The 15984-nt window shown below is 36.8% G+C and overlaps 1 protein-coding gene across 5 annotated transcripts in view; it reads right to left on the bottom strand.

Moving 5' to 3' along the window:
* Window positions 1–160: 160 nt before the first annotated feature.
* PFKP (phosphofructokinase, platelet) overlaps window positions 161–15984 on the bottom strand; it is a 42875-nt gene continuing 27051 nt past the window's right edge. Inside the window, exons 14-23 of one of the 5 annotated variants that reach the window (XM_054516643.1) lie at window positions 15085–15155; window positions 14546–14633; window positions 13465–13617; window positions 8178–8330; window positions 4418–4582; window positions 3351–3412; window positions 2739–2850; window positions 1874–1973; window positions 1141–1246; window positions 161–694 (exon numbers count right to left, since the gene is read on the bottom strand). In XM_054516643.1, coding sequence (XP_054372618.1) covers window positions 544–694; window positions 1141–1246; window positions 1874–1973; window positions 2739–2850; window positions 3351–3412; window positions 4418–4582; window positions 8178–8330; window positions 13465–13617; window positions 14546–14633; window positions 15085–15155 — 1161 coding nt within the window. In that variant the 3' untranslated portion in view covers window positions 161–543. Of the gene's footprint in view, window positions 695–1140; window positions 1247–1384; window positions 1974–2738; window positions 2851–3350; window positions 3413–4417; window positions 4583–8177; window positions 8331–13464; window positions 13618–14545; window positions 14634–15084; window positions 15156–15984 lie in introns of those variants that run through there. The other 4 variants (XM_036406712.2, XM_054516646.1, XM_054516648.1 and 1 more) reach the window with 4 other exon arrangements.

Here is a 15984-nt window from a genome sequence, read left to right as displayed (position 1 = left end):
CTGATCCTGAAGCAGCAATGAAAAACCACTTGCTCTGGTGTGACTACTTCCTGCAGTGCTGAGGAATGAAAAGGGGAATTTCTTTTTCCTTCACTGGAGTCTATAGAGAATCCTTCAAGTATTATTTCGCCAGCTGTTTAAAAGCAAGTGAACACACATGTGATGTTTGCAACAGTATTTTATTTCATTTTGGAAACATTAAGCACATCCTGTAACTCAACACAAGAACTAGCCATCTACACTTATTTTTGGGTGTAAGTACTCTGAAACAAAGTGCAGTAGATGAGTAACTTACGGAGTGCATAGAACGGTGTTGCACTTGCTTGTTAAAGGGCAGTATCAGTACTGGTGTTTTCCATTAGATGCAAGGGTTTGTTTCAAATAGAACACACAAACAGGACAAAATCTGTGTGACAGCTGAACGTCATGTTTCACATAAAGTGCTGGAACAATAATTTAAATGTTACAAAACAAAGCTTTAACGATTCTAAAGCATTGTTACTCACAATGTGCATCTATGACAACAATCTAAATGTGGTGTGTTTAGATGGCTCCAGTCTCAGCTTCCTTTGGGAGCATGGCCACATGTTCCAGCTGGCCTGAGTCTGACACGTCATAGCTGGTCTTGTACTTGGCCAGGATCTTCATCAGCGGTCGCAGCTTCAGCCACCACTGCTCCTTGGGAATCCTGTGTCTGGGGGGGAAACAGGGAGGTGAAACACATGGGGTAAGGCAAACACCTTCATTAGGAATGGCATTGACCATCATGGGGGGATGTAAAACACTGACACAAATGAGAAGAATCAAGGACAGAATCCCAAAGAAATGAACAGCGTTAATACCAAATCTGGCACAAAAATGCTGCCCCAGTGAACTGAAACAGAAGTAAAGTAATTCTAGGCATTAAGCAATCACATCGAGGTTACTTAACGGGACAGCAGTTCCAGACTTCACCATGAGACTTTCAGGTGTAAGGAGGATGAAGTAAAAGCACAAAAGCAAGAGAGAAGCAAACAATCCAAGTGGATCTGGGAGAATTCAGGCCTCAGGCAAAAGCAGTAAGGCGTTGGGAAGTGTTTGTTTGAAGTGGTGCAAGGCAGGCTGTGGTGAGGTGTTTACCACCAGGCAGTGCATACGTACACAAAGTCTGTTTCACTCTTCAGCTCAGCCACGGGTTGGAAAACAAGGTTGCGCCTCCGCATTCCCAGCAAACAAACAGAGTCATCGGTATTGGCAAATACTTTTCCTAAAAAGAATGAAGTAATTCAGCATCCTTCTTACAAGTATAAGAGCAAATACCACTTTTCTGTAATTAAACCGAACAAAAACTTACAGTAGCCTAATTTCAGCTACTGATTATTTAATAGATTGATATAACATCAGATTAGTACTTTAATAGGATTAGATCTTTTTAGCTTAACTTCAGTGATTAGCAATGAAATTACAGTGCAGTTAAACAACAAAATGATTGAATTTTAGCATCCAGTTTTAGATCAGATTTTAGGAAGTAGTGGTTTACAATAATTCTCAAAGACTAAGTATTACCTCCTTCTGTCTCCCATGAAGGCAGCATGAAACAAAAAAGAACAAATGTAACTATACAAACATCAATTCCTGCAAGCATGTAAACCTTCCATCACACTGGCTATTTTAAGAGGATGATGAAGCAGCTATCTGAATTATTGACCTCACTGAAGTGGAAATGCTCATACAGCAAGAACTACAGAAAGGCACTACTGAATAATAAAAACCACCAAGATGGGAAGAAGTATGTTGACTAACAAATTGTCATATGTTTGCAAAGTGGAGGAATCTTACATACTGACAGACAATCAAAGACAGTAACAAGAGACTGCACCAAATTTTTCTGCACCTTTCCGGTAGGTTTCCTTCAGTTTTTTGGAGATCCACTGCATAGCTTTTGCTGAAATTTTTGTCCCGAAATTTCTATCAAATGGTGAAGGTGCTCCACCCTGTGCAAAAATTGAATTCTGGGTTAGCTTATCAAAGCAGGATTGGTGTTTGTTCTAGCAGTTATCTCTGTTAATGGCCTGCTCTACCTCTGATTTCCATTTCCCCCACTTAGTAAAACAAACCAAAAGCCCCACCCCATTAGTCAGTCTAAGGTGTTTAAAATTTGTGTTCAGCACCTGTGGAATTCCCCCAGAATCAATTCTAATTCTCATTTAGAAGAATGGAGGGGACTGTGCATTTTCCTCTAGGTCAGCCTCAGGGATAAGTGTAGCCAAATCAGGAACTCCCTTTGCCCACCCACCAGCTGCACAGTGAGATAAAGCCATGCAGACAACACAGGCCAAAGGAGTAGCTCACTTCTGTCTCTTCCACAAAAACACCCATCTGCATAGATTTTCTTAATGAAATCTCTGCTCTTCAAGAGGGTTCAAGAGGCAGAGACGTTATGGATGGGCAGATCATAGTATTATGAAGAAAGTATTACAATTAAATATAAGACAAAAAGTGGAATTATTTATTAATATAGACAGAAGAGGAATAAAAATGAAATTCATAAAGAATCTAATGCATTTTTCCTAGATTTTTAAAAAGGGTTTGCAATAAAACCTGATGCTAAAAAATACTTCTGAGTTGCCTACAAACAAAAATTCAAATTTTTTTCCCTTAATCTTGAGTCAGACGTGTTTCAAATGCTTGAATAGTGTAGTGTATATACTTTGTGCACACAGAGTTAGTGCTGTCTGTAACTGTAGGGTTGTATTTACCTGCTGCATATGGCCCAATACATTTTTTCTACAGTCAAACACTCCTTTTCCTTCTTCAGAATACAGCTGATAAATGAAATCAGTTGTGTAGTTCTCATTGCAGTTCTCATTTCTGTAACAATTAAGGCCAGACAGTTAGCAATTTTACTCTAAAGCACTGGATGTCTTTGCAGCTACTGAATGACAAGTCTTTTTCCTTTTCTTGATAGCAGTAATTCTGGCTGGGACATTTTCATCTGATCACATACACTCACTTTCATGTAACAGGCTCATGATTTTTAGGGGTTTTACAGTAAAGGCTACAGTGTGGCACACTACCTTTAGTAAGAAGGAGTCTGGAATAAAAGACAAACCCAATGAGAAAACAGACTGAAAATAGGATGAAGTATTAGATTACAGAGCAAATATATTTACATAGAAAGAATTTTTAGACTTGCACTTCCAGACAGGTCACAGAATTGCCTTTTGGAGCACAGCTTTTCTAAAAATCTCAAGTTAAAGGAATAATCAAGGAATATAGACTTGGAGTGTCATTCCAAGTGGCCAAGCAGCCTACCTGGCTGGGAATGCTCAGTATCACTGATGCCATCTATTACAAGTACTTTTACTTACCTCAGCACTAGACCACGCTGGATACTGGTTTTCATTTTTTCAGTCAAGTGTTCCACATTAGCCTAGGAACAAAAGTATTTTTAAAGATCCATACAGAACTCTGTATCTGAAACAACTCTAACGAGCCTACATTTCCTGAGAACTTCTGTCAAATATTCCACATAAAGCATTATGTGCAAATTGAAATTATCAAGATTTCTGGAGATATAGGATAACATGCTGTGTATGACAACTCATCTTGAGTTAAAACTAACATCTTTCTCTATATCAGAAGTAACAGATTTTATTAAATCAAAGGAGGTTTTATATTCTTTACTGGTACAGCATCCAGCTTGATACACATAAAAATACACAAATTGCCACTGAAGTTTACAGCCTGCCCTTACTTCCAGTCCTGCCAACAACTGCACGGGGATAAGTTCTGATTCATTTCACATCTCTGTGCTTCTCAGGAAAGTTCAATCCTTTTAGCTTTGTGTTTGTCCATGACTGCAGCTAGCACTAACCATCTCAGAAGTGTAAAGTCCTCACAACAGACAAGTTCCATATCAGCTTGTGAATGTACTACACCATAATCCGTAATCCTTAAAGCCTGAGGGCTTTATTTTAGTAACACTTCCAGACATGCTCTGAATAGCTGTGGTAACAAAGTCAGTATCTAAATAAACCTGACATACTGGTCAGTTCTTGTCCTGAATAGCCTTTAAATACAACTCTATTGTAATAAGAAAATACTGTTATCTTCTTTTTGGCTTTATTTTAAAACAACCCAGGTCTGTTCATTTAATTTGAATTTCAATCAGAAGACTAAAAATGAAACAATATCTAGTAGTGCTTAATGGCCAATACAATTATTTTTGTCATTTTACTGAACTTGGTTGTCAAGAGTGATTGTGTCTGCATTCCTTTATATGATGTTATGGAACTGGCATGACAAGCCAGATTTTAGGCCCAACCTCAGCTGTTTCTTTCTTTCATGAGCCATCTGCTTCAAGTACACACATTACGATACACACGTACAACAGCTTTAGATCTACTTAAGAATGAGCAAAAAAGGTGCTGAGTACCTGGAGCTCCCTGATATCAAACTGCTCCTCGAAGATGTAAGCAGCATCAGCTCCTGCTGCCAGGGCCCCCATGTTGGCCAGGTAGCCGCAGTAGCCGCCCATGGTCTCGATGATGAACACGCGGCGCTTGGTGCCGCTGGCCGACTGCTTGATGCGGTCACACGTCTGCTCAGAGACACCACAGCCTGAGTATGCACTACAACCCCTCACTGCTTACGTTTTTGTATGTCATGCAACTTTGTGTCACCTACTGGTAACAAAAAAGTTAAAAATAAAGCATTTGTAAAGAATGAATCTTTAAAGAATTCCAAAATGTTATAGCCCGTGTAACTGCAATAATTATCCAAGAAAGGATTTCTTATAAATCATATACTGAACACCAGGGTAGAAATAAAATGTTTTTCTACTAGTAATTCTTAACATATACTTGCTTCCTGCAAATACTGAAACAAGAGTTCGTTTTGGTTTGTAGTGGCATTAACCAGTTATGTATCTGCATTTTCTAACACAGATACAAGTAGATATAATGAAGCTTTTCAAGGAATTGTGGGATGAATAAACTCTTCTTTAACTCTATTCATTACTTCTTCTTAGCGTTGATATTAAAATTCACTGCATTCCTATCTATACTGAACTTTTTAAGTCCTGAGCATGTACTGCCCAATTACTTTCCAGTAATGATTTCCAGAATATTCTTCAAGCACTACTGGTGCATGTTTTAAAATGTTTTTGGTTTTTTACTAACAGGTGCATAGTTACTGTAACAAGACTGAAATCTCCACTTGCACCTTACTCTGACCAGCATAAGCAATGTTCTCTACAGGGAGATCTGTTACTTACGTGTAACCAGTTAACACCAATATTTCTTAGAGCTGCCTAATAGAAGAGGAAAGTAACAAAGACAGAGACAATCTCCAGTGTGGCAAGACCTAGGAATCTTAGGAAAATATTGTAACTAAGGAAAATGCAGAAACTTAGGAACTAGTTTACTATCCACGTTTAGGTTTTAGTAATACTCAAGAATCTATTTGACAAACTCACCTCCTGGAATGAATTTTTCTACCATTTGAAGTTATTTTAAAGTTGCTCATTAATGTATTTTCCTTTCAGAAAGCAAGTCGGAGAAATAAAGAGGCCCTATTTTCTTCTTTGTCTTAGAAACAAATAAATAAATAGGATATACCACATTTTGTGACAGGAAGAATTTTGTGAAACTGATGTAGTGTCCCAACACCAGTTCTGTTTAATAAAATTGGAAATGGAAGTACCTGGAAAGTTTGTCAACTTGCAACCTGAATTATGGTAACATTAAAAAATCCCCCAACTTTCTGATTTTTTGAATGAGTAACTGTAGGTGCTGTAATATTTGAGGTATTTCTAGTTCACGGTTTTTCAAAACCAGAACTTCATTCAGCTAACTGAAAATACTACTTCTGAAATTCAGAGTGTGAGCAATATGGCCCTTAAAACCATACCCAACACATCACAGAACAAATCATTACTTGATATATGAGAAAACTTAATATAAAAACTCTAGAACTTCTAACATAAGAAAGTTTAATGCATTTAAAGACTAAGACCAGTACATGCATGTATTTAGGTCAAGCTAGCAAAAGATACATGCAATTTAATTTATACATATTTTATTTATGTATTTGCATATATGCATATTATGTGCTTACACACAAAAGTGCAGCATTCACATGAATTTATTCAGAATATGGATATTCTGTTATCCCAAGCAGAGAATTATCTCCATAACATACTATGTCACAAAAGTCTATGTTGACTTTCTGTCAGTTTTTCAAAATGACACTTTTACTTACTTGTCTTGGGTTTTACCGTGTCACCAAGCACTTTACTTTCTCCTTGCAGACATTATTTCATGAAAATTTTTGCAGAATACTGTAGCACTGGAGAAATTTAACTCATTTTTTAAAGAGCTGCCTGAAACTGGATAGGTACTATGTGTTTAACTTATGTTATAAAATAATCTTGTCTTTAGACAATAGAGATACATGTGAAGGTTTCCACCATTTTGAGAGACTTCTAGTATTTGTAAATCCCAAGATTTCTAAAAAGATTTCCCATCTGCTGGCAGGAGAGTGGAATTTTCTGCCTTTTGAGAATCTCCAAGTACTAAGCAAGGAGGTAAATCAGTCATTGCCAATGGGACTAATCACTTGAAATCTACTTAGAAGGGTTTCTGTCCTTGACCATACAAGAGATGGAGTACAAACTTCCTACGACTCTTGCTTTCTTGGAATTACTGTGACAGAAATACCCAAATATGAAATTGGCACAGGCAGACTTAAATGAATTATTAATTCATACACTACACTACAGGCTGGAAAAGCCAAACCTCAAATGCCTGGTGCAGGTTTCAGACATCATAAACAAGGTCTGATGACTCGTTTTGGAATTCTGTTGCTAGTTCAGTTTTTATATGAACTGACCCAGCTTAATGAGAAATCCTAATGTTCGAAACACCAAATCAAGTATGCTGCTATTAGCATTAACTCAACATCCTAATGACAACAAAATTCAAATGATGCAACCTTTTTTTTTTACAGAAAGCATCACTGATATCTATACAAACTGTAATTAAATTAGTACCAAAAACAATTATGTAAGAGGAAGCAGCACTATAGAAAATCATTTGTTACCCCATTGTGTTTCCAAAGTTATCACTTTTGAAGGGGCATCATTCACAATTACCAGATTTAGCTACTTGAATAAATGTCAGGACAAGGGGGGAAAAAGCTAGAGGAGTGGTGAAGTACCCATTTCCTGCCTAAGAACATTGTTACATGATGACACCAACACAACACCTTAGGACATCTCAGCCCAGGGATGCTGCATGCAGCTCCCAAAGGCCACCCTGTTTTCTGCCACAGCTCTTCCAGTTATCTACTGAGCTTTTTCACTCACTGTGTAAGAACACTGTATAAAGCAGGAAAACAAACCTGCTTTTCCCAACCCCCTGGATCTGTAGTCTTGGTTTTACTTCCTTGGCAAATTACTTCATGGTTAGTTACACGGCTTGCTAATGATGGGTTTGATGAAACTCAGAGCTGGTAAGATTTACTCATTTGTTTGCATTACACCTCAGCTCAGTTCCCTTTGCTGTGTCTTAAGCAGAGCAAATAGGACTGAAAGAGCTCATGAAGCAGTTGTACCCAAGGGAAAAACTATGGTAGACTAAAACTAAGACACTGATTGTTCTGACCCTGCATTGTTTAGCTGAACATCAGTGACAGAGTTAACTGCTTATACTATCCATGCATTTATATGCACTTAATGTATGTTAAGCCTAATGGAGTCTACGGGATTATTCATGTGTTTAGCGTTAATCATGTACTTAAAATGCTCAACTGCACTGAGCTCAGTCAATAGTTCATCCAACAAACGGGGCATTTATTTATAAAATATGTGCTTTCTTCTTTTACCTAAGTAATAAGTAAAAATTAGATAAAAAATTAAATTGAAGAAAGCAAAATATTTGATTCTCAGTAAAAGCAAATACCCTAAGTACTAATGCAGGAGTCTTGAAGAACTAAAGATAGTACCCAAAAATTAAGCATTTAAAATAATATTTTTTCTAAGGTTAATCTTTAATCAGTCTTGGAAAACTGAAGTATTAACCATTAAAAAACACAAGTAACTGAGTTCTTTAAGAAAACCAGACATTTCAAAGTCTTTAAGTAACCTCATCTTATGCATTTTATCATCTTAACTTTTAAAAGATATGCAGTCTTACCTCCACAATAGCATTCAAGGCAGTGTCAGTACCAAGGCTATAGTCTGTGCCTGGCACATTGTTGCTAATAGTAGCAGGCAAAACACACATAGGAACTTTAAACTCCTCAAAGCTGGCACGCGCCTCGTAGAGCTGCAGACAACTTTCAAAGGCCTGAAGCAGTGGTACAAGTGTGAGTGAAACATTCCTTGTCTTTGGACTGCTCTGCTAATGACTCCTGGCATGTGATGGTAAATGTGGCTGTCCATTGGCCCAAGTAAATACAATTGGTGAGATTATTTGGGGAGGGGTGGAAATATCCTGTACATACCACAACAGTGCACTGGGGTTGCATTGGCACAATGCTCTTTGAAGAAATGCAGAGGATTAGTACAAGTTAGTACAGACTGAAGGTGAAGTGTACACAGCAGAGAGGTCTGACGCAGCTGGGTAGGAAAGGATAGCAAAAAGCTAGACTGGAAATCATTCCACAAGAAAGAACTTAAAGAACAGAGTTCGATACATGCTAAGGAGCTTAGAAAGTTAACTAGTAAAACCCTTGCAACTTGAAGAAAATGCTTAAAGAAAGACACTTTTTAAAAAAACTATGTTATCCTAGAAAGTCAAGACACGCATCTATTTCCACCAAGAGAAAGGAAAAAAAAGTTCACCCATGCCTTCAAAGTTTCTATCAACATCACACATCTGCCTCTGTGAACACAGACTGGATGTAGGCCTAGAAAAATCCAGGAACATATGCACATGGATGAGTTAATAAAGTTTGCAAGTATAGTTCAAGGTTTCTTTGAAAAGCAGTTTTAGGTCCTTGGAATGACTCCAAATTCTACAGAATATATTATCATGTCAAAAGGATTAGGTGCTCCTAGTGGATGTCAAAATAAATGTTGAGATTCTGCAGCTGTTTTAAGTAAACATGCATTACATTATTCCAATTATTTCTAATCTAAACTCATCAGCATCTCTCATGAAGTGTGGCAATTTTTCAAACTGCCTGTGTTATGGCTCTCTACCAGAAAGCCTGATTACATAGTACACGATGTTTTCATCTCTTTCTCCCAGAAACTGATGTTCACAGAAGTCTCATTTTCTTGATTTCTCAAATTGGTTCAGAGAAGCCAATTACTGCAGATCAAAATTAGATACCTATTGAGGTATATCCAGGCACATCTGCACAGTGATGTGTTTAAGGAAAAACATAGAAGAAAATTATGGGCAAATCCCCTACCTGTGAGAGTTCTTCTGAGCTTTTGTCCTAGACAGAGCAGATCCTGTTCAGTGAGAAGACAGGATATTTATGGCTGTAGGTGCATAATGCAAACTGACTTTCTAAAAAAGCTCTCTCTTCTCACTGTTTTCTAAATGGAACAGCTCAGAGCTCAGTGCTATACTTTCAGTTTGAGGTTGAAACATAGTCTGAAAGATGGCACTTTCAGACCCAAAGAGCTCAGAAGAACTACAGCCAGGAGCAACAAATAGGAGGGGTTTATTTGGGATTTGATTTTTTGAGTGGCTGAGACTTCACTTAGGAAATTTCAGTAAGTGCCTGGCTCAGTCAGGCTGCTTTGAACTTATTTCTATTAAAAGAATAAAGACATACAAAGTAACAGCAGTTTAGTAAAACCTCACAGCTTCCTGGAGATCTGCAGAACATGAGTTTCTCTAAAAGGTTAAGACTTCTGGAAAAACAAGTCAAAGGGAGATGTAGAGCAATAACTAACATAACTGGTTAGTCTGCATTTATGATATGTTAAGATGCAGTTATGATATGTTGTACTTGCATTAAATATTGCCATTTTATTTGATGCAAGTGATTCAGCCAACATATCCAATGACTGTACCTTCACCACGCACGAGCATTAGATGATTATATGCAACATCTTTGCATCACTGTGGCAAAACATGAAAATGCTTTTAATATATGGTCACTTAATTATAAAGGGTAAATAAGTAATCAATGGTTTTAGCAACTGCTATGAATTTATTTTTTTTTAAGTACTACAGTAAGGCCATAGAGGGATACTGCACTATGTTAATAAAATGGTTTAATAATTTCCTACCCTTTCATTGGGTTTGTTTTACTGAAAAGGTTGTTGCCATAACCAACATAACCAAGGATACTTTATAAAAATTCTGCAGTCAAAAAAAGACTACTGTTTGTTGACTTTAAGATGATCTAAATACAAATGCCCACTGAAGGGAATGGAGTTACTGCCCTTACTCCACATCAGCTGTTACTAGGACTGAAGGAGATGAAAAAGTAACACGTTAGCTAGTGGCCTGGCTAATTTTCAGCTTCCTAGCTCAGAGTAATGTAGAGCCACACATGCTACTGGGAGGGTACAGGTGTCTGTTTTCCATGGGAAATGTGTGGAGACTGCCTAAAGGCATCTGACTGTAGCTTTCTTTGTTCCTCAGGGAAGGTTTTATTTTTTTTTTTGCCCCACAAAACCAAATCATCAGTCTGTACCCCCTTTTCCCTTGGTGAAAAGAAAGGTAAGATTGTCAAAGAAACACAGTGGAAAGTTTTAGCCTCTCCCTTTTTCAGGTTCCATTATTCTCATCTAGCTGATACCTTTCCTTTCATTTCATGGCTGTCACATTCCTGAGGTCTGACATCTAAAATAATATCCTATTCATTTCATAGAATTAGCAACATACTTGAAAATATAGATATTTTTATTATGGTAGTTATTTTAGTGATGCTTCATTTAATAGAAAATTTGAAGTTCATGTTCTTATCCTGCAATCCTACAAGGATAACTTTTTTATGTCTATATAGATCAGCCTTGAGCATATTCTCCTCAGGTAGAAAAATCCAGCTTTTCCTGGTACTTTATGTTGTCATTAGCAGTTTTTCTAATATTCTGAAAAGTGAAGTGAAAAATACAGTTTATCACAAATTTAAAACACTATTCAAAAGATAAATCAAATTTGAAGCCAAGATTTTAAAACAGAAATAGAAAAAATGGAACATTTCAGAAGGGTCCCCATGATCAGTTATAGAATCTGGAGTAGTTATTGAGCAACATTCATGCCTTTGTGAGGAGCACACTCTTTACTAATCTCTCATTCAGAAGTTATGTATCTGTTAAGTGTGATTTTTGTTTTTCTTTTTAAATGCGGAATTTTAACACATTTTATCAGCCAATGTTTCAGCATACTACTTACACTTGACAAGTTAAAACAACTGCCAAGTGTCTAATGATGCCAAAGAGCAACAATCCCTGATTACCAGCACAATTGTACTTACCTGACTAGAGGTAGGCAAGAGCACACAAGTAAGAACCATACCACAGAAAAACTAAGTGTGATGACACTTTGGTGTTCAGACAACACTGAAAAACTGAGCAGTTTTGGTGCTCTGACAGCACTGTAAACTATGATGCATTTATTGACCTAACTGTGGTAACAGGAATAAAACCTATCTATAACTTGATAAAATGGATATTCATGTCCACCTCCTACTTTTGTTTACCACTGTGATTGTATGACATGTACTGAGCCTATCTGGTCACATTTAACAGGGGCACAGTTGCTACTGCACCTGATCTGAGCATGGCACAAGAATGAAAGGATGCATTTTTCACTGGAGTTTTTGTGAATCACATTCAAACAATCAGAGCAAAAAACTGAAAAAAACGTCTTCCGAATGCAAAAGTCTGAAAAGTCTGCTCCCTCCAAAAGGAAAAAACAAAAACCAAAACCAAAACAAAACAAAAAAACCCCACCAAATTTAATTTTCCACTCAACTGAATATAAATCTTGCAAAGCCATTACTTTTCATATATAATCCAGAGAAAAATCTAGGCAAAATTAAATGCAAAACAACCAGAAGAAAACCATTAGCAAGAAAAATTAAAGCTTTTGAAGTTTTCAACTCTCACATTGAAAATACAAATGTTTTATCTAATGAAGGCAAATGACACCTAGAAGCCTAAATAGAAAAGCAAACCACAACAACACAGACTGACTGACTACTACATATCTCCTTTGCATGAAATAACCTATAAAAAGAAGTCAGTATGGTTAACAAAGTTTATGAAGATAAGAAGAGAGGGAAAGCAGATGTTATGCACAATCATTTTACTCACCTTAGTTCATGATCAGTCATTTTGGACAGATATTTTTATTTACCAGAACTGGAAACAACATCAACTTGTTTGATATATAACCCAAGTTGTCAATATACAATTAATTCAGTGAATTTTAGTTAGCTTACAGTCTTATTCAAGGCAATACTTCAGGAAACTGATATTTCCTAACTGAAGGGTTTCCTTTGATGAAGTTAAAATTATTTATGTTAGAATGGTTGGAAAAAAAATATGGTAGTGCATTCAGAGTTGGTGGAATCTGAAGAATCCTTGACATTAAAAAGCTATCATGATTAAAATTTTCAAATACATTTAAGTGATAAGAGAACTGTCATTTAATTTTCAAAAGCAACTTGAAACTCTTTTTGTCCAACTGACTAAGCTTCCTGTTCAACTGAAATTAGTGTTAGAGAACTGAGGAATGGCTGGGGTTGGAAGGGACCTCTGGAGGTCATGTGGTCCAAACCCCTGCCAAGGCAGGAACACCTGAGCAAGGGACACTGGAACAATCCAGGAGGGTTTGGATTATCTCCACAGGAGACTGCACAACCTCCCTGGGCAGCTTTCTCCACTGCTCTATCACACTCAAAGTAGAAAAGCTTTTTCCTCATAAGAGATTAAACATTCAATTTTTTACTTTATGTTGTATTACTGGATTTGATTTTTTTTAAAAAATTACCTCACATGTCTCAACTCTTTTTATTAAATCTGCTATTAGGAGAATAAATGTAATGCCTATTACTGAAAAATAAGGATTTTATCTATTGTCTTAGAGGAGTAAAGATGTTACATAACTAAGAATCTCCTTCTCAACAGAGCAACTTTCCTCAGTGTTGCAGCTGGGTATACTACAACTCTATATTATGAACACGGATTTTTTTCCCCTCTACACTGCAAATGATCATCCAAGTCTCAGCTTTAGGTTTCTTTCTTTCTTATTCAACAAGAGATGCCATCTTATCTTGAACTTAAAAAATTCAGAGGTCATTGCAGTTTCAGCAGAAACTAAATGGAAGCATTTGGGATCCTAGACTTTCTCTTTTCTGCAGTGGTGCCATGACTGTGTTTATATGAAGTAATTATAATTTCCCAGATCACATTTCTGAAGTTCTGGTCTACAAAAATATCCAGTAGTAGCCAATTGAGTAAGTTTAAACAACTGCTTTGTTAGTATATGCACACCAGAGCAGACTTACATCAGTTATAGTGTTCAGAGCAGTATCTGCACCAATGCTGAAATCTGAACCCGGTACATTGTTGGATACAGTTGCAGGAACCATAACCATTGGAACACAGAATTCGTCATATTTCTCCCGAGCTGCCGACAATTCCAGAAGTCCAAGGTAAGCCTGTTGGGCACAGGCATCAGGTGAAAAATTAGGATGAATAAAGGAAGGGCAGAGTTGGGAGTGACAAAATGAGAAGGGCCACAGGGGGAGCCATTTCTACCACAGCACACTTCAGCAAGTCAGAGCACTAAGGAACCACTAAAATCTAACACAGACAAAAAAGAAAGCATTAGAAACAGGCATATATTTGAAAACAATAAACAGAGCATATGTTCTCTTGAAAATGAACAATTTAGGCACAGAAAGTTGGTTTTCAACAAAACAAACTCGTTCCCCAATCTTCAGGTACTGTTACTCCTGATTTAAAAATCTTGATATTCCTGAGTTAGGATCATAGCTAACAACTTGGACAAAAAAGGAAGATATGTTCTTTATCAAAAAGCAATGAACACATTCTTCTCTGCAAGGAGTAGGCAAAATACTTTCCTCAATCAAAATTTCCAAAATTAATTGTCTTTTTTTAGAAAAAAACAAACATGAAATACAGGAAAAAAATACTTCTCTAGATCCATTACAGATTTTGACATGCACTATGTGAGAGGAGTGGCTTAAATAAGGAACCATAGTGCAACTTCTACTAAGAGTCAAGAACTTCTGCAAGGATGTTCTAATTGTTGATACAGTACAGACTGAAACTTGCACAGCAGAAGTCATTAATTCATTTTAATACAAAAAACCATAACACTATCTCATCTCATTTATCCATTTAGCACATCTGTTTAGCAGTTCTAGGCACTGTATTGAATGCCAGCTTTCCAGAGAACCACTGATTGACAACACTTATGATTCCAAACACTATCTATGTCATGTATCAAATACACATAGAACCAAATGCATCTTACATGAAGATTGGGTAAAAATCAAACCAAACTATTAATTTTGTTAGGAATTCTAGTCTACTTAGACATAATTAGATATTTCAGTGTACCTCAAATCCACCAATAACCATAAGGGCGTTAATGTTGTTAGTGCGCATCTGGTCAGCAATCTTCTCCAAATATTTTGCAGGAAGAGTACTAAAAATCATTAAACCAAAAGAAAAATAAAAACAGTTTACAGACTCTGAAGCACTAAGAATTTATTACTAAGCTGAAACCATAAAGTCAGCAGGCAACACAATGGTTTTTGTTTTACATATTTATCCATGCAAGTAGCTCCTCCAGATAAACAATAAGGACTCATGTCAAGTGTAAAGAAACTGCAGGTTTGAAATCCTTTAAAATGTAAGGACCCCAGGAAATTTTTAAGTTGAGGTCCCAATTCCCACTTTTCAGAGCTGGTTCAGTACTATAAAGATACCCAAGTTGGAACACAAGGATTTGAACAAAAGATAAACTCAAAAAACCCCAATGTACAAAAATTGAGGACTTAAAAATACTAAGTGGGAAGAAAAGAACATGGAATCATACAGTGGGTATATAAAGCACTACAGTTCATCATATCAATTGACAAAAATATTGATGTTACCGTTTTGTACCAAGAATTGATCCTCCTTGACCAGTCCAGCCTCCAACATCTCCCCAGGAAATTTCCTTAATCTTTGAATAAAAGTAAAAATGGAGAGTTTGTTAAGTGATTATCCAATTAATTCTCTTGAGCTGCAGCAAACAACAGGTACTACTTCATGAAAATCTGTTGGAAGAAGTTGTGGGCATTGACATCACTAAAACTACATGAAGCCAAGGAAGAAAACAGCATCAAGAGTTTAACTCTATTTGTCTTCAATTACTATAATCCCTTTTGGTGTTACCCCTGGATACCCTAATTGTTTTGTTGCCTTGCATTAGGCTGCAAGTCCTTTCCATTCCATTTGTTCTTTCTTCTTCCAGACCAAGATGAACCTTGTCTCTGTGTTTCACATCTCAATCCTATTTTCAGCTATCCTCTCCTACTGAATGTGAAGCAAAAAAAATCTAAAGTTAGGTTCTTGATGTAAGTTTTGGGATCTGTGGCTCCAGCCAGGCACCAAAATAGTCTTGCATTCCAGTTTCTTTTCAGTACACCAACCAATGCGTAACATTTAAAAACAGGTGATTAGAAGAATCTAACTTACCTAAGGAAAAAAAAGCTTCCTCCCTCAATAAGCACCATTAAAAAGTTTCTTACAGCAAAGGAATACATGTGCAATAGCTCATTGTTCAGAATCAGAGATTATTCTGCTACTCTGAAAAAACTTCAATATGTTCAACATAGACCAAAACTCAAAGGCAGGATTCATCTGAACTGATTTTGTAGCTCGGCACCATGTGATTAGTAACACTCAGCATAAATGAATTTACAGACTTGAATAGTTGAGAAATACAATTACAATCTAGGTTTTAGAGATCTTTAAAATAAAATAAAAGCACTTAGAGAGGCAGTTCCCTC

The sequence above is a fragment of the Molothrus ater genome, chromosome 1, assembly GCF_012460135.2.
Source record: "Molothrus ater isolate BHLD 08-10-18 breed brown headed cowbird chromosome 1, BPBGC_Mater_1.1, whole genome shotgun sequence".
Lineage (NCBI taxonomy): Eukaryota > Metazoa > Chordata > Aves > Passeriformes > Icteridae > Molothrus > Molothrus ater.
Note: the sequence above shows the minus strand (reverse complement) of the source record. Positions and strands in the feature narration are given on the sequence as shown.